This window comes from Aedes aegypti, chromosome 2 (assembly GCF_002204515.2).
Source record: "Aedes aegypti strain LVP_AGWG chromosome 2, AaegL5.0 Primary Assembly, whole genome shotgun sequence".
Classification (NCBI taxonomy): domain Eukaryota; kingdom Metazoa; phylum Arthropoda; class Insecta; order Diptera; family Culicidae; genus Aedes; species Aedes aegypti.
In genome coordinates this window covers 331,326,617-331,353,918 of record NC_035108.1, presented here as the reverse complement: position 1 = coordinate 331,353,918, position 27,302 = coordinate 331,326,617, and the positions used below count along the sequence as shown (strand labels likewise).

At 39.5% G+C, this 27,302-nt stretch overlaps 2 protein-coding genes across 6 annotated transcripts in view; both read left to right on the top strand.

Annotated features, from left to right (window-relative positions):
* LOC5574678 (dynein intermediate chain 2, ciliary) overlaps positions 1-3,179 on the top strand; it is a 61,304-nt gene extending 58,125 nt beyond the window's left edge. For all 5 annotated transcript variants that reach the window (XM_021845950.1, XM_021845951.1, XM_021845952.1 and 2 more), the window contains 2 exons: positions 2,564-2,640; positions 2,743-3,179. In XM_021845950.1, coding sequence (XP_021701642.1) covers positions 2,564-2,574 — 11 coding nt within the window. In that variant the 3' untranslated portion in view covers positions 2,575-2,640; positions 2,743-3,179. The remainder of the gene's footprint in view (positions 1-2,563; positions 2,641-2,742) is intronic.
* On the top strand, positions 2,727-26,803 carry LOC110675203 (dynein intermediate chain 1, axonemal-like). The gene is made up of 4 exons (XM_021839616.1): positions 2,727-2,992; positions 11,883-12,008; positions 12,312-12,545; positions 26,617-26,803. The coding sequence occupies exons 1-4, from the start codon at positions 2,727-2,729 to the stop codon at positions 26,801-26,803; spliced, it is 813 nt and encodes a 270-aa protein (XP_021695308.1).
* The last annotated feature ends 499 nt before the right edge of the window (positions 26,804-27,302 follow it).

Sequence of the window (27,302 nt, the reverse complement as noted above, 5' to 3'; positions counted from 1 at the left end):
AAAAGGTGGCAAACCTGTACACCCGCCTGAAACGCGAGGCAGCAAAGGTTGGACTGATGGTGAATGTGGTCAAAACAAAGTACATGTTAGCTGGTGGGGCCGAGCGCGACAGGGCTCGCCTAGGTAGCAGTGTTATGATAGAGGTGGTCGACGAGTTCATCTACCTTGGATCCTTGCTGACGGCTGACAGTAACGTTAGCCGTGAAATACGGAGGCGCATCATCAGTGGAAGTCGGGCCTACTATGGCCTCCACAAGATGCTGTGGTCAAACAAAATTCACATCCGCACCAAATGTATCATGTACAAAACGCTTATAAAGCCGGTAGCCCTCTACGGGCATGAAACGTGGACGCTGCTCGAGGAGAACCTGCAAGCACCTGGAGTCTTCGAACGTCGGGTGCTTAGGACGATCTTTGGCGGTGTGCAGGAAAACGGTGTGTGGCGGCGAAGGATGAACCACGAGCTCGCTCAACTCTTCGGCGAACCCAGTATCCAGAAGATGGCCAAAGCTGGAAGGATACAATGGGCAGGGCATGGTGCAAGAATGTCGGACAGCAACCCTGCAAAGATGGTGCTCACTTGGCGAGCGTGGGGCAGAACCGAGGATGGAGAGAGGCAACGAACCGAGTATTGTGGCATGTAATTGTTGATTCAGTGTTATCTGTTTAGATGTTAACTAAATAAATGAATGAATGTTTCGTTTTCATGAAATGAGTTCATGATTCATGGATCCTGCTTCATGATTTTATGACTCAACTTGCAACTTTTCCGCCCCAAAATTGGAATCATTAATGACAGGCATCTGAATACATGAAAAGTGCTTATGTTTTCATGACCTGTGTTCATGATATCAGATCCTGCTTCATGGTTTCATGTCACTTTTTCGTATCAAAAATGGGAAATCATAAATGACAGATGACTAAATCCACGAATAGTGCTTATGTTCCCATGAATTTTATTCATGGTTCCAGCATACATGCTTCATGATTTGAGGATTCTATTGACATTTTTTCTTCGCTAAAAATTGAAAACGTAACGTACAGCCGGCGTTACGGTGAAATGCTTCATGATTTCATGACTTTTGGTTATGATGTATTTATAAACATGAGAACATACCTTCCTCCTGAAATCATGACTCTTTCTCCTGTTTTAGAGTGCAGCATTTTTACCCGTGTAGTAGCAAGGAAAGTTGCATCCAGATTGTGATGTATGAAATGATGAATAGCCACTTTGATTACCTGAAAAAAAAATCGCCTCATTACCAATTCTAATCACAATTCTAAGCACCAACCTTCTGATAGCGAAGATTTTCATCTGGACTCCTATCAGATACGATAACATGAACTGGTTTAAACTCTCCACCATTCTTCGCAAAATCTTCGAACTCATGTAGGAGCTGCGTATAGTCACTACCATGAGAATTTGCTGTAAACGTGACAGGAATTAAGTAATAGTAGTTTACGGAACAAGTTGCAGAATGATGATTTTTACAGCACGAGTCGTAAATTTATCCTACGAGGCTTGCCGAGTAGGATAATTACGACGAGTGCTGTAAAAATCGAGTTCTGCAACGAGTTACGTACAACATTTTTTGCAATTTCGTAGAAGACCACTAGAGGGTATCAGAAATTATATAGGAATGCATACACTAACATTTAACAATTTATGAGAAAATTGTTGTGTTATGATTCATTATGCAACTCAAAACAGTTGCGTAATGAGAAAGCGATGCGTAATGAATCATTACAACACTGGTTTCAGTTAGGTAATGACTATTCCCGCACTGCATACTTCAGTGCAGGAAAGTAGGCCGTTTCATGACAGATTGGCGTGATGAAAAACAGCCTATTACGATGAGAAATTGCAAAAATGAAATTTTTGCAATTTCTTATCGTAATAGGCTGTTTTTCATCACGCTAATCTGTCATGAAACGGCCTACTTTCCTGCACTGAAAAATGCAGAGTGGTAATTGTGATTACCTAACCGAAATCAGTTGCGTTATGACTATTACGGAACGCTTTTTCATTACGCACCATACATCCAGATGTGATTTCTGATACCCTCAAGTGGTGTTCTACGAAATTTCAAAAAATGTTGTACGCAACTCGTTGCAGAGCTCGATTTTTACACCACTCGTCGTAATTATCCAACTCGGCAAGTCTCGTTGGATAAATGTATAACTCGTGCTGTAAAAATCCAAATTCTGCAACTTGTTGCAATTACATGAGTAGAAGGATAGTAAATGGAGGTTTTCAGTGTACTTTCATCAACGCTTAGTCCGCTCATTGAATTAAAAGATACCTGCACTCCAACTGATATCGTAAAATCCGCTTTTATTATTTTTACCTTCCATCTGTTGTTTCAACAAAGAATTTGCTCCGAGCGCATTTCAAGAGAGGAGGATGGGTTTTACTGTCGTTTCAACTGAGCCTACTTAATACACCGACATCTGCTCAGAACATCTGATAGCGGGCCCAAAAGGCTCATTGCGCCGTTTCGTTGATTACCATTATCCATTTTTCTTCTTCTTTCGCTTATTTCCATACTTACATGGCGCCCAGTGGATTCATGAAACAAGGCAACGAAGGAGCAGTGTGTTTATTCACGATCAAAAATCCATCCTTTCCGGATTACAGAAGTAAGTACACGTGGCTGAAGAATGCGAGAAGCACGCAACCGAAACCGCTTGTGTTTGGGCCATTAAATAAAAATCATTCTTACATTATGGTTCCCGTTGCAGTAACGACCGAGAGTGGAGCCATGTGCTGCGATATTCACCCGAAGTATCCGTATCTAATTGCGGTTGGATTGTACGACGGGAACGTGATCGTTACAACTACAGGTTGGCACAAGAGCCGGTCTATATGTCCCATGGCGTCAATGGCAAACACTCGGAATCGGTGTGGGAACTCAAGTGGGGACCGGGACATGCAGGATGGAGAGATTAACTTCTTCACGGTTTCCGGAGACGGGCGGGTGTTTAACTGGGTGTTTGATGCAGAATAAGCTCGCTATTACGACGATTATATCGCTGTTTTTTGGACATTGACACGGTTGGGGGACCGGATGGGAGCAGGTCTGAAGTTGAAGGGTTGCGGCATGTGTATGGTGTTTCATCCCAATAACCCGGAGACGTTTTTGGTTGGAACGGAGGAGGGATACATTTTCAAAGTGCAGTACCGCGTATAGCTCCAAGTAAGTTTAGTTGTTTCTTTGCTTTATTTTAAGTTTATGATATCTCATTTTATTCGAACACGGTAAATTCAGGTGGTTATTTTTTCCTCATGGAATTGGATGTTGTGTTGCTTCTGCTTACGTCTTACACGTTCTACGTTCTGACGATTATTATTCGGTGAGGAAGCAAACAGTACTATCAATCCTGATCAGTTTTTATTTTAAATTTAAGCAGGAGAGCTTGAATTGCACTAAGGGAATCAAGATTACCTTGGGACTAATAAAGAAACGAGTGTGCCGCATTCTACCGGAAACCCTTAAGGATCGCAAACTTCTTCTTCTCGAAAATCTTGACAAGAAGATAATTTTTTTCACCTATGACTGAACAACTGTTCAAGGTTGTTGTGAAAGGTGATCAAAACTGCAAAAACTTATAAAACTTATGTTCGATGTCTGCGTGACAGTGGAACATTTCTAGAAGCTTGAAGGTATTTTAAATACCGAAACCCCATTCAGAGCCATAAGTCCCAAAAGTGGTGCCATGGTACCAAGCTTTGTCGCATAGATGCTTAATGCAGGATTTGTGAAGGTTCTTCTCATGCCAAGCTCGTTTGTCCTATGATAGAAGACACCAAAAAAGATTGGTTTTGGAATTTCTTAGTGATTTTCACAGAAATGTTTCCTGCATACGATTTCGCTCTCCATATCTCGATATCCTCCTTATCTCGATATATCCATATTTCGATGTGTTTCTGTTGATTGTTTGTTCCCAATTTTCTCTCCATATGTCGATACGAACATTATCAAAGGTTACTAGACCAGATTTAAATGATTCAGAACGATTTGAAAACTCGAAATGAAGTTTATTTGTTTATTATTTTCCTAGTAACGGAGTGATTTTCAATCTAGTGTTATTTAATTAATGTTCTTTGTCTCGATTTCTCCCTATCTCGATGATTCCTTCGTTATCAAGATGTGGAGAGACGATTATGATTTCTGCCGGATTTTTTTTCTAATTGTACGTTCATGAATTGCTCCAGATATGGTTTAGAATATTTTTTCATTGTAAGGGAACAATGTGCATGGAATTCCTTATGAAAATTCCTCTAAGAATTACTTCATAAATTTCTCAACTATTTTTCCATCAGTTTCTCCAGGGATTCTGCCAAAAAAAAAACTCTTTGGCTGTTTCTTCCAACATTTTTAAAGAATTCTTCCAAAAATTTTTCTACCTCGGTTTGGACTCTCCTAGAACATGTGGCTCAAATCATTGAGCTTATCGTTCTTTAGCCCATATACAGTTCACTGAATAAGACTGTAGTTTCAAAATTTAACCTTCGTTTACAACAGGTAGATTCGAACAATATGGGCCGTTGAATGTGATGCTACTAATATTTGGAAACTTAAAAAAACTTTGGAATTGAGCATTTTGCACCTTATTAGACTACTGTGCGGAAAATTTTTGACACTAATTTTTTTTCATTCTTCTTCTTTCTGGCATTACGTCCCACTGGGACAGAGCCTGCTTCTCAGCTTAGTGTTCTTATGAGCACTTCCACAGTTATTAACTGAGAGCTTACTGTGCCAATGCCCAAGTAACACATTTTGTCATAAATGTGGTTAAAATACACCTTTCATACATCACCGCTGTTTTGGTTCGAATGTACAATACCAAATTTCATACACCTTTATAACCGAAAAGCGCAGACGATGAAAGTTTTAAAACATCTTTTATAGTCCAATTGGATGTTTTACAATACCTCTTTCATACTTCACATAGCATTCTGATTTGCTATATCAAAGTTATATCATACATCATAATAACCAAGAAGTTGTAATCAAGTTATCAAGACGTAATTTGTCGTATTAGAATACAAGTGCACATAGTGTATTAGATATTTGAATTGTTTTGACAGCTCAAAAAACAAAAAGATTAACCATTGACTTCAAGTGGTGCAAATATCGTGAGGAAAACAAGTACCATGCTGTATTAAATTAAGCTGAGATTTTTTGTTATATCAAATTACGAGTTTCCAAATATAAAGTAATATTTGTGCACGTATGGTGTATGTTTTTATGTGCCGTTTTAGATTTCTGGTGTAACTGAGTGTTGTACCCCTTGTTTATTGAAGCGCCATTTAAGAGATGCGAAATTGCAACTTGTGATCAGTGCAATTTATCCGATTGTGTGTTTTTTTTCTTTGGATGAACAAGCGATAAACATGGTGGATTCAATCAGATGCCAACAGGGTAGGTAAAAACTCTTCGTAATATTTTTTGGATTAGATACCTTAAAAAATCAATTGGTTGATATGTTTGATTCAATAGAATGTAATATTCGAAAGACATCAAAAGTTTAAGCCGGGTCGAACACATTACTGACCATCCGTACTGAAAACCGTAATTCTGCTATATGTAAATCGCTTGCAATGAAATTTTACAGTTATTGATTTTTCTGATCGGTGCTGTAACGTGGCATGACTTTGGAAAGATGCCTGGAAGCAATTTTGTGTAAGAATGAAGTTTTAAATACGTATCGAGTACGTGTTCAAAACAAAAAAAAAGCTGTTCATTTCATTGAAAATGTCAAATATCGTCGTTGATGTGTAATGCTCGTTCCCATTGAAAAAAAAAAAATACATCTGACGAACTTTCATTTGCGCACTATTCTCGTGTATATTTTCAATCATTTCTATCCTCCGCTTGCATTAACTACCAATTGACTTAATTGTTCGCCACAGGTTTAGTTTTGCTTCAAGTTTCTGCATCCATCTTTGAAGAGAAACTGAGTTGTCAAGAGATATATGCTAAATATGTTTTTCGATTGACATATAAAAACATAATTATAACATCTCTATCAAAACAATGAAACAAATATGTACGAAATATGTATTCAAAGGCAACTTTATAACTAAATTTCCATCGACTGAAGTTTAGTAATGATGAGTGCTTTAATTAAGTAATATTTACATTTGTCATTCAGGAATATAACATAAAACACTGTTTCTGAGTTTGCCGAAGAGATATGTTCTTGTAAAACTTCGCCAGAACGGTTTTAAAACAGAAGATGTATTGGATTTTACCTTTAACATCTGATTATAACATCATTTTCGAATAACTGAGCGAGAAGATGTTTTCTGTGTTACTTGGGTGACCATTTTTGCATGGGAAGTCGAGAAAATTTCCAACCCGAAATATCCTCGACCGGTGGGATTCGAACCCACGACCCTCAGCTTGGTCTTGCTAAATAGCTGCGCGTTTACCGCTACGGCTATCTGGACCCCTTTTTTCAATTTTTTCATCTTTGTTTTGATTTTGTGCAAAGGATTAAAAATACATTATTGACTGGAACTGGTCCATGCTAGAACACCGAAAAAATCGAAACGACACCGGAAGTATGCTCCAATGACCAGCAAACTTCAAGATGACGAGTTCAGATCGTTCCTCAACGTGGAGTTCTTGGGTGAACCGATAGAAATGACGAAGATCAAGCTACTTAAAGTTGTTTCGCGAGTAGGAATGCCGAATCGCTAATCTATTACGCCTGAATCTGACTACGGGAAACAAATCTGATTCCGAAGAAGATTTTAAATGATTCTATAATTTTGGATCCAGTACACAATATCTCCTCAAAAGGAATCTTCCCGATGAGCTTTACGGCTGGTGGCTATTAATTGCTATTCGCGATTTCAAGGACTATTCGCCGAGATAAGAAATATGCTAGTAAGCTGTAGCTGACAATACGGTGGATTTTTTTTTTACACCAATGCTGATTGCTTTCCAATAAACGTATAGAAGAAGTTATTTGACTGCTTTGAGTTGTTTGGAAACGTCATAAATAGCTTCAAAAGCATACGCCTGCGGATGTTAGTGAGTGTGCAAATTGTATCTAGCAGATGAACAATTTCAATAGAATCTAAAAAATCGTGCAATTGTCGATATATTTTTTGTAAAAAAAAAAATGCAATAAAATACCCAGCAATAAAATACCCAGAGGAATTTGCGGATTGATCTCTTGGATACTTTCGACAAATTTCAGAAGGAATCTAAGGTTATTTATACGTCAGATACATAATCTCCTGTTACACATATTGCAATTTCATAAGGATTTATATAAATATAAATATAAAAAATGTTTAATAATCCAAGAAGAAAACATTGTAGAATTGCGTTTAAAGTATGTAGACGAAATTTTAAAACTTGTGAAGTTTCCTGTAACAATTTCTGTAAAATTTATGAAGTTCTCAAGTTTATGAAGAAATCTCCGATGTTCAGACAAACTGTACCAAGTGCTTTTTTAAAGTTTCAAGAAAACCTACCTCAAGCATTCAAAATGTAAACATATTTACATTATTTGCTGTAATAATTGAACTTATCTATTTGATAATACATCTGCATCAAAACAGCATCGAAAAAATCAGAACTGATGGATTTCTGAACGTATCTTTAGAACACCAAATTATCATCTAGTCCAGTCTGTCTGAAAATCGACCATTTCTCCGATGAATTCATGGAAGAACTCCCCATGATAATCCTGAATTTGAGTATACTGGTTAAATCCTTGAAAGTTCATGTTAGTTTTCTTAAAGAACAAAGAGATCATATTTTTTAGATAACTTTCATAGTTTGATAAAGAATCGGATGAGTGGTGTGTATATTTTGGATATTAGATATCCTTCCGAGGAACCACAAAAACATCTTCTTATCTCCAACTTCATCGGGATCACACGCATACTCTCCGATGCACAGTGGCCGCACTCCATACAAATGCTGGCCAAATAAGCAATTCTCTCTCAAAACGTTCAAAAATGCTAATTGTCAGACAAAACATGATTTTAAGAGGTAATTTGATAGAAATAGTCGCTGAAACAGAAAATAGATATTTCGGGTACATTTGAAAGAAATAGTTTAAAAAAGCATATTTTTTTAAATTCAATCAACGAAATTTGTATCCAGATCAAAATCAAGTAGATGAAAATGAAGCCTTAGTACATCCAATACTATGTAACACTGGCCACATATTGAGGGGTAAATGATCATTTTAGAGCGTTTCCTAGATATCTTGCACCACCTTTGAAAAAATGCCAATTACTATAGAACAACCTTTACGAAATTTGAAAAATTCAAAAGGGTCAATTTCAGCTGACATCAGGTCGCATGCTATGAAAAATGGAAAGATACACCGATCGATCTGAAAAATTAGGAATTGTTATTCAATACTGAAAAATCAAGAAAAAATATTCGAGAAGGAATTTGCAAACTCCATTTTTTTGACTTTTGGCCAGCTGTGGCCCACTGTGCGATGTGCTGAAGGACCACGGAATCGGCATCGTAGCATTGCAGGAGGTTTGTAGGGAGGGATCAATGGTGCGATCATTTAGAGGTAGCCATACCATCTACCAGAGCTGCGGCAACACATACGAGCTGAGAGCAGCTTTCATAGTGATGGGTGATATGCAGAGGCTCGTGATCAGGTTGTGACCGATCAATGAGAGTTGTGCAAGTTGAGCATCAAAGGCCGGTTCTTCAGCATAATAAACGTGCACAGCCCTCACTCCGGAAGCACTGATGATGATAAAGAAGCATTTTACGCGCAGCTCGAATGCGAGTACGACCGCTGCCCAAGCCACAACGTAATAATCATCATAGGAGATCTAAATGCTCAGGTTGACTAGGAGGAGGAATTCAGACCGACTATAGGAAAGCTCAGCGCTCACCGGATGACGATCGAAAACGATTAATTCATTTCGCCGCCTCCAAAAATATGGCCATTCGTAGCACCTACTTCTAGCACAGCCTTCCATACCGATTCATAAGGAGATCACCACAGCAGAAAGAATCACAAATCGACCACGTTCTGTTTGATGGAGGGCACTTCTCCGACATTATCGACGTCAGGACATATCGTGGTGCTAATATCGACTCTGAACACTATCTGGTGATGGCTAAACTGTGCCCAAAACTCTCCGTCGATAACAAAGTACGGTACCGACGGCCGCCTTGGTATGACCTAGAGCGGCTTAAACAACCGGTTGTCGCAACTGCATACGCGCAGCACCTCGAAGCTGTATTACCGGAAGAGGGTGAGGTGGATGAAGCCCCTCTTAAGGACTGCTAGAGAACAGTGAAAGCAGCCAGGGTACGTGGGACGGAGTCGGCGGAATGATTGATTCGACGAGGAATTAAGGCAGATTGTGGAAGAAAAGAATGCAGTGCGGACGGTCATGCTGCAGCAAGAGACGCAGCAGAACGTGGAACGTTTTAGACGGAAACGACAAGAGCAGATCGACCTCTTTCGGGAAAAAAACGCCGCCTTGAGGAGCCGGAGTGCGAGGAGATGGAACAACTGTGCCGGTCTCAAGAAACACGCAAGTTCTATCAGAAACTCAACGCATCCCGCAATGGCTTCGTGCCGCGAGCCGAGATGTCCTAGGATAAGGATGGGAGCATCTTGGCGGACGAGCGAAAGGTGGCAGTACTACGATGAACACTTGAATGGCACTGAGAGCACAAGCAATGGAGGTCGAAACAACGGAGAAAATGTCTTCATCAGTACTGCGGAGGGTGGAAAATAACCAGACCCCACTTTGAGGGAGGTTAGGAATGCCATTCACTAGCTCAAGAACAATAAAGCTGCTGGTAAGGATGGTATCGGAGCTGAACTCATAAAGATGGGCCCGGAGAGGCTGGCTATTTGTCTGCACCGGCTGATAGGCACAATCTGGGTAACAGAACAGCTACCAAAATAATTGAAGGAAGGGGTAATATGCCCCATCTACAAGAAGGGCGATAAAGCATAGATAGTGAGAACTATCGAGCGATTGCCATTCTAAATTCGGCCTACAAAGTATTATCTCAGATCATATTCCGTACTTTGTCACCTGTTGTTTGGTTGGTTGGAACTTGCTTACGTGGGAAGTTATCAAGCCGGCTTCGTTGACGGCCGATCGACAACGGATCAGATCTTTACTTAAGGCAAATCCTCCAAAAATGCCATGAATACTAGGTCCCAATGCATCACCTTTTAATCGATTTCAAGGCGCATACTATAATTTCGACCGCGTAGAGCTATGGAAAATCATGGACCAGAACAGCTTTCCCGGGAAGCTCACGAGGCGAACATTCCAGATCGTTTGAATCCCGCCGTGGACTACGATAAGGTGATGGACATTCGTGCCTGTTGTTCAATATTGCTTTAGAAAGTGTTATGCGGAGAGCCAGGCATAACAGCCGGGGTACGATTTTTACGAGATCCAGTCAATTTGTTTGCTTCGTGAATTATATGGGCATTGTCGGCGGTGGGACCAAGCGCGACAGGGCTCGTCTAGGAAGAAGTGTTACAATATACGGCGATACGTTAGAGGTGGTCGACAAGTTCGTCTACATTGGATCCTTACTGACGGGTGATAAAAACGTTATCCATAAAATAAGGAGGCACATCATCAGTGGATATCGGGCCTACTATGGCATCCACAAGAGGCTGCGGTCAAAAACAGATTCACACCCGCACCAAGTACAAAACGCTCATAAAACCGGTAGTCCTCTACGAGCATGAACGGTGGACGATGCCCGAGGAGGGCTTGCAAGCACTTGGAGTCTTCGAACGCCGGGTGCTTAGGACGATCTTTGGCGGTGTGTGGCGGCAAAGGATGAACCTGAACCACTAGGTCGCCCAACTCTACGTCAAACCCAGTATCCAGAAGGTGGCCAAAGCTGGAAAAATACGATGGGCAGGGCATGTTGCAAAAATGCCGAACAGTAATCCTGCAAAGATGGTGTTCGCATCGGATTCGATTGGTATGGCTTTTGAAAATGTTCATTTTTTTATTATTATAGATTATGTAATAAAATGTTTAGTTTGTTATTTTGCAAGTGTTTTTTAATGAAATTTATGAGATTAATTTTGGATATTATGCCTCTTATACAGTCGCCTCTCCACATCTCGATATCGAAGGGACCATCGAGATAGGGAGAGATCGAGACAAAGAACAAATTTTTGATGAATACTAGATTGAAAATACTCCGTTGCCAAGAAAGTAATACACAAACAAACGTCATTTCGCGCTCCTAATTTGTTTTGAATCCCAAAACTTTGGTCTAGTAACCTTCGATATTGGTCATATCGACATACGGAGAGAAAATTAAGAACGGAAAATCACCAGAAACACATCGAGATATGGAGATATCGAGATAAGGAGGATATCGAGATATGGAGAGTGAAAATGTATGCAGACTGAAGGGACTTATGAAATTATCGACATAGGGAGAGATATCGAGATGTAGAACATCGAGATGTGGAGAGTCGACTGTATGAATATATATATATGAAGAGCATACTATAGTATGCTGGTAATTATTTAATGTGAATACCATGACATGATATTCGTTCGAAATGTTTTTCTCTATCTCTGAATTCACACGCTATATGGGAATCTTGTTCACATCCTAACTGTCCAAAGATATAGCCATCAAAAGATCATTGAATGAACCGTTCCCGTTCAACCTTCGCAACTAATTTTCTTTGAGTCCTTAACTTTGCCAAAGTTCTGGCACCGGCATCGTCCTCATCAATTTTCCCATCACCGCCGATCGCTTGCTCTGTCTCCGTCAATTTTCCGCCACATCAATAATTCAATTTGACAGCGCTCATCTGCTCGCATCCACTGACCCAATTAACTGACTGCCCAATTTTCCACTTTTCCACAGATATCTGATGACCTATTATGCGCACTACCTTTCCGTTCACCGCATGGACTACAACAAATTCAACTCGAACATTTTCGCATCCTGCAGCGGCGACTGGCGCGTCAAGATATGGGAGGATATGAGACCGTATGTGAAATTGAATTCCTTTTTTTTGTTTTGCGCTTCATGGGGACTAGACCGGTTCACAGTTTTCGAAAAGTATGGGGTTCAACTAGTCGACCCCAACTTCAGATTGTCAAAACAAGCTTCAAAATAAAAAAAAAAGTTTGTTTAAGCAAAGCGATCTTTAGTTGAAGGTTTTCCAAAAATTGTGAAACGGTCTAATGGGGAAGGAAATTAATTTTCCCCGCTTTTTTGTTACGTCCATTCTGCTCTTTTATACGGCACTCATTGGTTTTTTTTTTTGCATTCTTCTCATCCGTTTTGTAGCGAACCGTTGTTCATCTTCGACCTGGGCGCTTCGGTGGGCGATGTCAAGTGGGCTCCATACTCCAGTACGGTGTTTGCGGCGGTCACAACCGAGGGCAAAGTGTTTGTATTCGACCTGAGCGTGAACAAGTACAAAGCGATTTGTGTGCAGGCGGTCGTCTCTAAGCGGAAGAACAAACTCTCTCGGATTGCCTTCAATCACAAGCTACCGTTCATCATCGTCGGGGATGACAAGTGAGTGATAACCGTCATTAGAAGCGAGAGGGGAGGGTTGGATGAATTGTGAGCATTGTTATGCGAAAATCGGAGTCAGAAAAGGGGGTTCAGGTCCCTCTTTGGTGGGTGGAATTTTCATACATTATTGCATGGATACCTCTTAGAGTTGCTTTTTCACGTGGTTTTTCATATCATTCATTGAATGACTTATGAAAATTAGTAATGAAATTCTTTACCAAAATTATAAGTAAAACTTGCGAGTTTCAACAATAATCGTTGTGACGCCAAATCATAATTATTTCTTAAGATTCTTTTAAGTTTTTTTTTGCCTCAAGTGAATATAAAATGTTGAGTAAATGTGAATTGGCATTCAAAACCGAAATGGCATCAGATTTACGTTTTAATTATTTTCCATATAATTTGACAGTTCTCGACTACCATTCTTCCATGAGCTTGTATAAGAAAATTTGAGAAACTATAGGTTCAAGTGTGTGTGTTTTTTTAATTTGAAGTAGGGTACAAAAAAGTTTTAAAAGCCTGTTGTGTTTTGGCACGATGTGGGACTCACGTTAGGCGTGCTTAACCACTAAAAAATTTTCCCTGCTGGTCCTGTGCCTCGGAAATACATCAGACAACTTCATCGGGGGAGGGCTGTGCTTATGCACTTCGTCAATCTCAGCCTCTAGTTGTTCTGCTAGTTCGTTGTTGGAGTTTTATGTCGTCAAAAACGCTGCTCACTACGACATTTCTACGGTGTCTCTGTGACTACTTGTTTTGCCTAAATAGCGGTTTAAGATCTCGCCGGGGCTTTGGACAGCTTTCTTGGTCCAGCGATTTTGGTTGGAGGACGATTTCTAGCGCTCCGACGACTCAAGCCGATGATACGCTACGTTTTACTCAGAGTAGTCCCCGGTGGTGGATCTATGCTACTCCGACGAAGATTTCCCCTGCGGTGGAAGATTTCCCGAACCGATGCTATCCGGGCAGACGCCGAGGTCGATCCTGCGATTCCGGTGGTGGGAAACTTTGGGTTCACAGGCGCCCGACGAACACCGGTGCTGTTTCGTGAATTACTTAGCTAGGCCTCGGCGGTCGACTCGGCGGTGGAAGTCGGACTACTCCGACTCGACGTTGGTTGGCCAAGTGCCAGGGTCGGTTCTGCAATCCCAGTTGGAGGATGACTTCCGATTGGCAGGCGCCCCGACGACTTATTACAGATACTACTCTACGCCCGCTATACTCGATCTAGTCCCTGACGGAGGATCTAGCCTACTCCGATCGCGGCCCGGAGTTCTCTGGTCTTCACGCCATCTCCTTTGCAGCGACGACATAATCTGCGATATCTCTCTGTTCAACGCATTCCAAGTGCTTTCATGTTGGCTCATGCTTTGCACGATGTTGTCCGGATTTAGGACGCTTGCAGTTTCTGATATTATCTCGCATCGTATATCCCTGAATCGAGGGCAGTCGAATATAACATGCTCCAGTGTCTCCTCTATATTTGGCCAGGCTGGACAATGTGGAGACTGCGTGTCCGAATCTTTGCAGATATTTCCGGAAACATCCGGAAGCCTGACAAAAACTGGGTCAGGAAGAAGTTAACTTCTCCATGTTTTCTGGTCGACCACACCGACACGTTAGAAATGGGCCTGTGGGTCCACCTTCCTTTCTCCGAGTTATTCCACAACTGCTGCCGCTGCCTCCGACTCGCCACCCGTATAGCCATGAGCCGGAAAGTACCTGACAGCTTCTCTCGGTTACGTTTGACTCCCAACGCAGAAGCCAAAGCCGGGACTCCGTACCTCAATATGGACTACCAAGAAGACTGCTTCTTGGTCCTCCAGTGTTGGGCATTATGCTACAGTGTTAGCTGCTTTCGCTGCTTTTTTCGCAGGCATAGTCTACGTGGCTGTTGAAGTTTAGTCTGTCATCGAGGTGTCCAAGGTGCTTCAGAGAGCGCTTCGATGAGATTGCGTGTCCTCCGACGTTGATCTCAAACTACTGATCCACCTTGCAGTTGCTGACCAGCACCACCTCCGTTTTGTGATGAGCCAACTGCAGCTTGACTCCAGTCATCCACTTTTTGATGATGTCTAGCGATTCCACCGTCAGCATCTCCCCCTCCTCCGCAATCTTGCCAGTTATCGCAAGAACGACGTCATCGGCGAATCCGACGATCTTGACTTCAGTGTCAAGATTAGCATTCCATCGTACATCGTATTACAAGCAGGGTTGGGAAAAAATCTGAAATTCACGCTACCGTAGTCAAACAAAGCCAATCACAGTCAGCGAAGCCAGTGAAACTCACGCCCATCGCTGCTGTAGGCAAAAAGCCTTGAAAATAGCAAAACACCCGTTGCTAAGGGCAACGCACAATTACTGTAGAAAAATGTTCTATTTCCCGCTGCATTTCCCGCATTTAGAGCCTTCAATGACACTACTGATTTAGAGAAATTCATGTACCCAATAAAGGCTACTTGATGAGATTCACGATTTTAAACTACTGTAGTGAGAGAGCCACGTGAGTTTCGCGAAATTCAAGCCTACTACTATTACTATTCCCAGCACTGATTACAAGTGTTGGACCGAGTATAGATCACTGTGGAACTCCCACCGGTACTTTAATTGAACCTTCCCTGGTTTGTGTTGTAAATCAATACATGGTTCTGAAAGTAGCTTTGCAGAACTTTACATAGATATTCGGGAACCCGCATTCTTTGTAGGGCTGCGGCGATAGCCCCGCCCAACTGGCCCTGTTGAACGCGTTCTTAACATATATCGTTACCCTGGGGGTGCGAACTGGATATCCACAAGCAGCCAGGCTGATGTCGAGCTAAAATTTTCATCAAAATGATCCGAGTATGCCTAGGAGCGTGCAGCCATAGGCCTCTGCATAAAAATCTTCTTCTCTCTTTCACTCCTCCGTGAAATTTGTAAACAACAAGGCCAGTAAAAGTCAAAATCCCATGCACATTCAAAACAGTGCAGAGCCCCATTACATCGTCACGCTTAAAAATGCTATACATTCTATGTGAAACAAAAAATATCAACTGTTGAAAAAACGTTTACTTGGTCTTATTGATGCGTAAATTTTTCAGAACTTTTGTAAAATATATTTTTTACCGTATGTTAGTCAGAAACTATCTGATTCTGTTGATTTATTGAACTTATTGCCTGCATCAAACTGTAGAAGCTTTGTGTGAAGTATTTTAAGTGTGCATCTAAAAAATGGTTTCCTGCGAGAGAATCAAACAAACAACAGTTAGCAATGGTAGAAAAAAATGTGTTTAAAATTTAATGACCAAAATGTTGGAGACCGCACCCTACAGATCGTTAACACCGCGCAGTATTGATTGCCTCTCCTCTTCTGTTTGAACGCTTTATCCGTGCACATCATCGCGATCGTCCGAGTAGCATTCACCGTCAAAGACTTTTTGCGGAATCCGAACTGCTTTTTCGACAATCAGTTCTCGCCTTCTTTGTAGATCGTCAACCTACCTAGGGTGACCTTCTCCAGAAGTTTACCAAGAGTATCTAGCAAGCATAATGGTCTATATTGCCAGTGCAGAAAAAAGCAAGAACCAACACAAACTACGCTGGTCGACTGGCGACCTTTTCATGTTAGTGTTCGAGCGAAACAGGCTATTTCAATGCGTCGCCGGAGCACTAAACTGCAAAGCGCTCAACAGTCCAGCGACGCGACAGATGAGCGACGTTGCAGCGATTACTCGGATGCATAATATGAAGCAGGATCTTCTGGCGGTTTTGGCAGTAACACCAGCTTCTGCACCTTCCATCTGTCAGGGAAGCAGCCTTCCGCTAGACACTTATGCAAAGCTGTCCTATACGCCAAGATTGATGTCCTTAGCGCAGCGTTAGGGATACCATTTGGACCGTGAGCTTTGTTCAGCTTCAATCCTTTCGCAACCGTTATCAGCTTGGCTCGGAAAATTTTCATCTACGTCAGCGTAGATCACCGTTCACTATCCGTTTGTTGGAGTACATTTCAGTTGGTGTTACTGGGCTCTTGATCTTCGCCATCAATACTCGATAGGCGTTGTCCGAGGGATTTGCGCCAGCTTCCCGACACAACTCCTTGTAGCAGCTCGATTTACTCGTTTCTATCTCTCGCCCCCCTGAAGCTCTTCCATGTTGGCTTCCGATCTAGCTCTCTGCACGCGTATTCTGCAGGCTGCACGGAGGGTGATGAGTCTGTCGTTCCACCAGTATGCAGGACGCCGATGATTTCTTGGCTCCAATTTTCTCGGAATAGTTGCGTCACACGCTCTCATCAATGCTTCTGTCAGTTCCATGTTTAAAGCGTTGCTTACTGTTCGAAGTGCTTCGACGAAAAGATCCTTGTCGAAATGCTTCGTCTTCCAGCTACGTTCTCCATTCCGCCTCTGCCATACTGAACAACTTCTCTGGCCAATGCAGTAATGGATCGCTTGATGATCACTGTGGGTGTATTCTCCAGTTCATTTAGTTAATCAGCGACAGGGTGCAAAACGTCACGTCGATGATGGATTCCCTACACGCTCGTTCAGATCTACTCAAAAGAGAGTAGATTTCGACTCACTTTTGAACAAAGTGGAACTGCTCTAAAGTGAGTAACACCATCGTTACTCACTTTAGAGTATTATTGTCAAATGTCAATATTGGAGTAACACTTACTCACTTTGTTTAATCTGGAATTTACGAAAGTGAGTAGATGTCACTCACTTCAGAAATAATATTTTTGTAAATTAATTTATTATGTTATTTATAAAATCAGAAAAAAATATACAAAAAGCATAACATTTAATTTATTATCTCAAACATTAATATATGAATAGTACATGATATTACAAGTGAATAAAATGGTATCCGTGTCCAAATTTTCGCTGCTCTGGAATGGATCCTCGAATGTTGTAAAACTCTGGGGGATTGATGAGAGTCATGGAGAATGTTGTTTGACCGAACCAGTAGCCTTTCCGGTTAGACTGTAAAGAATTGATAATTAGTCCCATAAAAAGTACGACGGTAAAACTTACTGTTTTTTTTCTTGCGGTTGCTCGATCAAAACCAGGACTTGGTCATTTTCACTCCGACCTCGCTTCAATTGATATCAGTAGGTGAATTCCGGCGAACAATTTCTTCGAAGAGAAGAAATTTTCTTCTACTACGCACCAGCAAGAAAATTTTCTTTTCTTCGAAGAAAATACGCGCCGGAATTCGCCTACAGGATTAATGCTACCAGTAACAATTGCCCATATATATTCACAACTTGCATGATTCGTTTTCAGGCACTTGTTTAACAGCGATGTTTACTCCTAAACTTAGAAGCCGAAATTTTCACAAGTCTTTGACGCTTACAAAATGAGTCAAATCTGTTTGTGTTTACTCAAAAGTGAGTAAGGTCGTTTTCTTCCATGATTGAGTAAAAAGTTACTCACTTTGATAAAATAAAGTTACTTACTTTTGACAGCTAACTTGAAACTTCAAAAGTGAGTCAAACTTACTCTCTCTTGAGTAGATTTGAACGAGCGTGTACCGTCTTTGTGAAATGTGCTATCGAGACCGTCGTTGCACAGCCTTACGTCGAGTATCGCTAAAGCTTCCAGCATACTGTACCCTTTTACGTTGGTCAGTCTGCGGTATGAGCGTTTGACTACTTCCTGGATGGGGAATCGGCCCATTACATGTATTGCCGTCATCTCTGTTCTGTCTGCTACCCAATTGCTTTTATTGGGAGGAACCCGATACGGTTCTGCAATGATTGCAACGTCGCACTTTTTTCCATTATCGACTGCCACAACAGTTGTTGTGCAGCGTCACAATGATTAAGATTCACCTGCCTTATCATCATCATCATAACTTCCCTGCCCCTGGTATTTGGGCATTAGATCCAAGTGTAGCACGATCAATGAGTGTAATACAAACTCTGGTGTCGCCGCTCGGTGGTGGAAACTGGATGTTCAAAAGTTTGTTGTCTGCAAATTTAGCTACTGGCGCCAACGATGTAAACAGTCGATACCCTATTGCTATTAATTGTTTCATGTATTTTACAAACTTATTTTGTTGGCAGCACTGCTAAAATAATATCAAATTATAATTAATACATATCTCAGATATAAGAAAGACGATTCTACCCCATTACCCGAATGCCATTTCCCCGAATGCCACCATCCCGAATGCTATTCCCCCGAATCTACAATTATCTTGGCATGATGATATTGATGACATTTCCCCACGATATTGGAATTCGGGGTGATGGGTCGTTCGGGGTTTTACAATTCGGGGTAATGGCGTTCCGGTTAATGGCATTCGGGGTAATGGGATTCGGGGTAATGGGGTAGACTTGGATGTTTAACAAAGTTAAAGAAGCAAATGTAAACAATGTTATACGTAAGACGAAGCTTTTGCGAGTATGGAAACGTTGAGCAGAATAAGATAAAATTCAATATATCAGATCGTACAATGTTCGTTTGTTATGCAATTTGAAATTGATTCAAAGTTTTTCTTAAATACAATGTTAGTGCTCTCTGAGCAATATTGAAATTTTTTGTGAATACATCAATTATTCCGTAACTTTGGATGAAATTCATCACTTTTATCAGTTTTGCATATCCGTTTTCTGTAACGTTTCATATATCGAACTTCTCTAACAAAAAATAGGTCTATGCTAAAAATTATCTTAAAAAAAGGTAACTCCAATTTTGGGGTTAAATTGATGATGTGTCGATATTCCCTCCCCTTGGTTATGCGACCTTGCCGCGATGGGAGGGCATAATCCATTAGCCCATATGATGGAAACCAAAGGCGTAACCTGTAGTGGTGGTATCACATTTTGGCATTTTTTGCTTAAAGCCGCGTCATAATTCATATGGCATAGACGCAATAATATCTCGGATGTGATCCAACGGACATTCTGCATCATTGATAGAATTGATGCCCATTTCAAATAATTAATCTATTCGAAGTGGACATTAATACTATTGGTGACGTTCAGTTTGCCTTTTGCTAACCAGAATGATCCGTAGCCACTCTTACTATTAGCTAGCTAGATACATCGTTATCATATACGACGTAGGGAATACTTAGGAACTCTTAGGGAAATGACTAGTAGATTCACTGAGTAGAAATAAGTGGCGACAATCTTATTTTAATATGGTTTTTACATTGCCATAACAAGAAATACCTCTTTTGTAACAGCGGTATAAATAATCTAATTCCAGCTTCATTTTCGCAAAATTTACAAGTAGAAAGTAGGCGTTGTGAAGCATTGCATTTGCCACCGAAAAGTGAATCTTGTAGGAGACTGTAATAGAAGCCTAAGGTAACTTTACTCTTCAATATTCACTATAAAAATGACTATGGAAAGTAAGACGCTGAGATCGATCATTAGGGTACACTTGCTAGTTTCGAAAAATTGTTGAACAGATAAGGAAAGCGACTTTTTTTCTTTAAGGATATATGAACGTAATGACCAATAAATACTTTTAACAACAAAAATGAAATTAACTAGAACTACTACTAAACAGCCTAATTTTGTTAAGACTTGACGACACTTGACATTTAAGACTCTAATCTTACGTAAAAGACAATAGTAATAAGAATAGCACTTGAATGACAAATTATTCAAAACCATTTCGACTAGACAGTATTAGTAATGCACTACTATTTCAAACAAATTCTACACTACTATTTCAAACAAATTCTAATAGAGCTGCTGATTTTCATAATGCTTCGAGATTCCTTCCAGAAGCAAGGGAATATGGGTACTTTTCAAAAACTACCACGTCACAATACTAATAAAAAACAGTGTTCATGTGGGCGCCATTGCCTAGTCCGTCTGAGTATTGGTCCTGGTAGAGGGGAAACTTGGCAAAAGCCAGACCGAGGGTTCAGCCTTGACAAGTTAAGCTGTCAGGCAGCTCCAACTGAATACCACAAAAAAAAAAAAAAAAAAAAAAAAAAAAAAAAAAAAAAAAAAAAAAAAAAAAAAAAAAAAAAAAAAAAAAAAAAAAAAAATTGATGATGTGTCGATATTTTGATTATTTCAAAAACAACATTCTATACTAAGTTTGAGGTTCCTGAATTCAAATATGCCAGCCATAATTAAAATTTAAAATTTATGGAAATAATTGAAAATTAAATTTCAAGAATGTAGGCAATTGTCAAAGGCTTTTAGACTGGACTTTTACTCTAGAATTGTTCAGAAGTCTCTTCAACAATCTTCAGAATCTGTGAACATCCATTTTCATTTTTTAAAGTTCTCCAAAACTCCTTTGACTCCAGGAATTTCTTCTCTTATTTGTTCAGAGTTTTTTTTTAAATTACCACACGAATTTCTTTGAGAAAATCCTCGACAAATTTATTCCAAGTGTTTTTTTTTTATTTCTCAAGAACTTATTCCTGCTATCAGACTTGGATTTTTAAAGGATTTGCTATGTAATTCATATTGAAATTATCCAAAAAAAAAACTTAATAAAAATGCCCCAAATATTTTCCTCAATTTGGCCGGTGTTAAGTCAGACTGGACCAAAAGATTATTACTTATAAACTTGTGATTGGAAAAATTATTCAAAAATATATGTTTAAATTCAAGTTATATATAATGTTCTGTGAAAATTTAATTCGAATCGGTCGATAAATAACTGAGATCTAGCTCACCAAAGTTGGTCAATTTGTATGAAAAGCATAGCATAGCATAACATAGACTGACTGTACATGTCAATGGTTGCTACTCCGTGATTGATCGGAACTGGTAAGAATTGCACTACGATCCAAATGAATAAGGGATGGGAGTTTCCGCTTACTCTCGAAGTGCAATTTTAGCAGATCTAATATTATTGATCAATAACGGCGCCGGCCAAGTCCTTACAGTCAGTTGGGATGGGGAAGGAATGTTAGGGTGTAATGATTGTTGCTTCTAGAGACCGAGAATACCTCTGCATCTCCACAATCACCACGGGAAGGGTGTTTATTAGTGAGGGAGGAAAAGATCTGGGAGTCACCTCTGGTCGATGATGCGATCCATGGACAAGGGGGAAATATACGACTTATACTTAAAGCTAGTTTTGTATTTTTGTCTCGAGAAGTTTTTGGTGGAAGCTTTAAAAAATACGTCAACATCTATAATGTCGAACAATTCAAAAGATGTTTTTATTAATGACAAAAACTGAAAATTACATGTATATATTTCAAATTATATGAAACAGGAATAATGCCGACACTTGTAGTGACGAACTATAGGGGGAGATCCCCCAGTACCGGACAGCACCCAATACCGGACAAAGTCGAAAAATTGAGAAATCATGGTCCAATCAAGATTGTGTATTAGAAGGAAAGAAAGCTATAATTGAGACTAATGTTTGCGTAGAATAACATAACCTTGAAATATGTATGCCTTTTTTGAAAAGTAGAAAAGTTTGAAAATCTTAAAAAAAATTACGTATCGCCTTAATTTTGAGCCTATTTAGTAATTATTTCAAATATGAAAAAATACTTTGGATCACGCAAGCATGATCGAACATAATCCTAATTTGATAGTATGAATGTATTTTGTACCATAATTGAACAAAATATGGTCAAATTGAAATTTTTGTTAAGCGCCTCCTGTCCCCCAGTTTCGGACAGCTTGATTTGTTATATGATATCTTTGTAATTATTGCACCAGTGTCTCTAAATACATTCATTTTTTATGGATTTCGTCGATCATGGCAATAAAATTAAGAAGAATAAACAATCAGAACAAAAAAATGTAAAATGTGCAATTTTTCATCATATATGAAAGAAGTTTTTTGATGGACATCTTGCAAATTAAGAAAAACTCAAATTGTTCTTGTAAATGTTGCAAATGCATTGAATTGGCAATTATATAATATTCCTATAGTAAAAACATTCAATGATGCTCAAATTTACAGAATTCGAGGCTTTTCCAGATCGTGTCCGGTATTGGGTGCCACCTTTCAAGATCGATCAATTTGGTACTAATATACATCAACAAAATCGAATGTCAAAATTCATATTTATGTTTTCGAATTTGTTTTTGTATACTATAAAAATGATAAAATTTATCATAAATGGGTAACACGAGCACATAAAACCAATATCTTTCGACTTATGAATTTAGTGGCTTAAGTGTCCGGTACTGGGGGATCTCCCCCTACATAGTTTGTTTGAAAATTACATATGGGTATTACTGTGCATTTTGTCTCGACATGGTAGAAGTTTTAAAAAAATACGTCAATATTCACAATGTCGAACAATTCAAACGATAATTTTTAATAATGTCAAAAGGATAAAAATATATGTATATTGAAATTGTATAAGAAAAAAGCATAATGCCGACACTTATAGTGACGAACCATACAAAGTTTGGTTTAATATTTCTTAAAAGTTGCGCTTTCAAGAAAAAATGTGTTATCACAAGTATGAAACGAACTCACCAGTTGGTAATCCATCCTCGACTGAACACAAAACTGACACTGACAGCAAAACTTCTTGGAGTCCCGAAAACAAACCGTCTTGATTGTGCCTTCCCAAATACCTACCCAGCAAGACGCTCCAAAACCAAGAATGAAAAAAAATCAGCTCTAACGACAAACAACACGGTATTTGAACGGTCCAAGAGGGCCATCGCTCTTGCAGCAATGTGATTTCAACACCACACCACGCGCGCTAATCATAGATATATCGAGCATCTGATAAACTGTTTGTCGTAGGACAAAGGGTTTGTCGGATATTGTAACAAGTTGCGATTAATGCGAATCAATTTAAATTCACGGATAAACTTTCTCACATTCCATGCCCGATTGACTTTAGTATCAAAAATGGTATGCTAGAAGTCATATCGTAGAGTGAAAGCGTGAAAATCTTCCAAAATTTATGAATTCGGTTTGCGAACAATTGATCGTTAGCACACATGCCGAGCGATTCATTTTTCGCGGAGCGAAGTTTGTTGTGATGGCTTGACGACTAAGGGTTTATCGTTGTTGCTATGATCGCATGACAAAGAACAACCACGATGCATCATTTGTTTTATCATGATCACTAGATTTCCATCCTTGTCCAAAACAGAACAAAAAACTTCGGCTACGAAACCACGTGCGAAACCGTGAGCAAAATCTATCCGGCGACGCAAACCCGAACCGTCCTGCTTAGGCTTCACGAAGCACTACCCAGCAAGGCGCTCCAAAACAGGGGAAAAAAATCTCCAGCGACGAAAACACGCGCAAAACCGTGAGCAAAATCTATCGGACGACCCAAGTAACCAGTAAGCACGATAATGCGGCACGGTAACGGCATTATATGCGCATATAGGGTAATCATTTGATGCATGTCAGTTTTATATACGCATATAATGCTATTATAATGTCAGAAAAGGCGAAATAGCGTGCCATAATAGTGCTAAGATATAACCGTGCTTCTCTGCACCACTAATGCTGATATAAGACCACGTGAGAAACGTCAGTTGTTTTCGCCAGGTTTTAAGGGCGAATATTTTGTGCTTTCGCGTACGCAGCCAGAGAGCTTTCGCGTATGCGGCCAAGCAACTGGTACACGAGGTAAATAAATGAATGAATGAGAACGGAAACCTCTAATAGTATGCAAAAAATGTAATAAAATGATACAGATAGTACTTCTCCGTATCAGACATATTCGTTTTGGTAGTTTTCACCCTTTTGAGGACTTGCAATTGCCACATTTTGATCCTCGTTATGATGATGAAATTCCTCATTTTGCGTCTCGAACCTGCGACACCCGTATTGTTGAGTTGTTGTCCTGCTCCTTTGCTCCTACGGCCACATAAGATAAATAGTATTGGAAAGAAAAGTGACCAATTTAAACCATCACTTTTCCCCGTCATAAAACCTGCAATTGTAGTAGTGAGAAGATTTATGTTTAAATCCCTCTTACCACTATATGCACACACAAAGCACGTGGTATATCTGTCAAAACACTGGATGGCATTTAAACATGCCCTGTATTCGAATATAAAGCCAATATAGTGCTTATTTAATGCCTGTATGCATCAGGCTTAGAAGCATTAATGATGCTGTAATAGGGTATCTATGCACCGGAAGTGCTGTTATAAGGTGTGTAAGCATTTGTGGTGCTATTATAATGCATGTACGCATCTATGTATGATACTGATTAAGGGCTTATTATTAGTGCTTATGGTTACTTGGGGACGCAAGACCGAACTGTCCTGCTTGGGCTTCACGAAGCACTACCCAGCAAGTCGCTCCAAAACAGGAAAAAAAATCTCCAGCGACGAAAACACGCGCGAAACCGTGATCAAAATCTTTCGGACGACGCAAAACCGAACTGTCCTGCTTGGGCTTCACGAAACACTCCGAAGTTGGTCAATTTGTATGAAAAACCGTAAAAGTTGCAAATCATTTGTCCTATACTGTATATATTTGCAGAAATTGGAAAAAAAATCCTGGTGAAATTCTGGATTTAATTTAAAGAGAACATTTGTCAAAATTCCCTGGATATTACTTTTTTCTCAAATTAATGACTGGGAAAATTTTTCTAAATTGTTTATACAATTATACTGCAGAGTGTTCTACAAGTGAGCTTGCAGCAATTCTTTCAGGAAAGCATTTAGTGGTACACAGAAAAAAAACGGCCAACGTAATTTTTGGCTACGAATCAAGAATCGGACGTAATTAAATTTGATTACATCCATTTTACAACAATATTCCATGCAAAACATAATGGGATACGATCGACAAAAATCCCAAGAAACCCATTTCAAGTAGCAACATAAAACTTGTATCAAATTTAACTCACTTCCTTCATCGTGGTGAGATGACCGAGAGGACGCAGCTCTCACTCGCTACCGTAAAATCGGGTGTAATTGATCAGTAGGGTGAAATTGATCACCGTGTCACGCGATTTTATTTCTTACTAATAGTGCACCAAGCTCATTGCCACTTATAGTAAATGAACGTTGTTTGTCTTAAATAATGCCTAATTGTGTATAGTGAAGTTTTTTTGTGCCACAGAATGTTTATTTCTATGAAAATAATGTAAAATTCTAGAATCAAGTTTAGTGTGAAATTGATCATCATCTATAAACTTCTAGTTCTAAACAAGGATTTGGACATGGTGTAAACCTGAATGTTTGTAAGGATGCTAACAATATATCTCCAAAACGGATTTTACTATCAAAACTCTTACCAATTTGCTCGTTTTGTTGAAAAATTCATTTTTCTGCAACAAAGTAGGGAAATCCTTTGGAAATTGCCTACATTTAGGCGTTTTTCGCGGTATTCTTGAAATTTAATTGTTGATTATTTCCATAAATATTGTCTTGTTAAGAATTTGGCAAGCAGATTTGGATTCAGGAGGCCCAAATTAAGTATGTAAAGTTGATTTCGAAACTAACAATAATAACATTGACAAGTGATCAATTTCACCCCGAAATGGGATTCCCCGATTTTTAATTTTAGACCAGATTTTTGGCACTAACATCACATTTGTTGAAAAATTTCGGTACATGAGCCAATGAGGTTCACTGTCGTACTTGTTTTCCTGCATTTAGTTGTATGGTATTGATAAGAGTTTAGAAAGCATACCAAGAAAACAGTGAAAAATGATCAATTTCACCCGAAATTACGGTACGCAAATTCGGTCAAACTTTTGCCTTTTTTTGTCAAGTTATTGGACTGGTTCTATCGATTGCTAAACCACGATTTTCATCAGTAGTATTACAATTATTTTTTTACTATGTAGCCCCAGGATAGTGACAAGGATTTTTTAAACAATCTGAAACTCAATGAAGATTAATTTTTTCAAAATTATATGTGGGATTTTATTTGTGAGATATATTTGAAACTAATTGAACAGTGTTGTCATATAAAAAATGTATATCATTTATGGCAGTTTAAGAAGGTATTCAAGTTTATCCAACATTTTGTGGAACTTCATGACCATCTGATTTCATATCTTGTAATATTAACAGGATCAGGTTGTTTTCAATGTAAATTTTAAAGGGAGGACTTACGACTTTCAAATATCACAAACCTATTACACGCCCATGACTGTGAGCTACAAGCTATAACGATCTACCACGCTATATTTTTCGTTGCAGGGGCACAACAATTACGCTCAAACTGTCGCCCAACCTGCGCATCAAGACGAAGGCACCGAAGAAAACCGTCCCGGTAGATCCACACTCGCTGGAAGTACAGAAACTGGACCGATTGCTGTCGCTGGTGAGGGAGCTGCCGGAAGGTGAACTGGTGAAGGAGACGGTTTCCACCGTAGCTTCCAACTAGATTGTTGGGGCGCTGCTGATAATACTTAGTAGTAATGTTTCCTGTACAGGGATTGTGATTTTCGGAACGGAACATTGGAAAATTCATGTGTGAGTGGAAATAATAAAAAGATTTATTTTCTAGTCAGTTTCATTTTAGATAACATGTGTTTCAAGATCAAGATCGTTGTACGTCGGATTAATGTTTTGTGTTGGAAGGACTTGTAATTGATTTAGGTGTTATTAGTTTTGTGAGATTTAGAACAACGTAGTGATAGTGGAACTTGAAATGTTAACGTTCGATTCAAAGTTGTGATTCTAGTTTATTAATCCGATATCCGGAACGAGATTGCAGGTATTGTGTTAGTATTTTTTCTGCTGAGTTTTTTTTATTTGTTAGGTTTGTGGACATCGAGCTCAATGGTTTATTTTGCTTTGAAGCCTGTTCTTGCATTTTCCGATTCAAGTGAAGATTGATATTCATTTACAACGAAGATTTTCACTTGGTCGTTAATAAAATT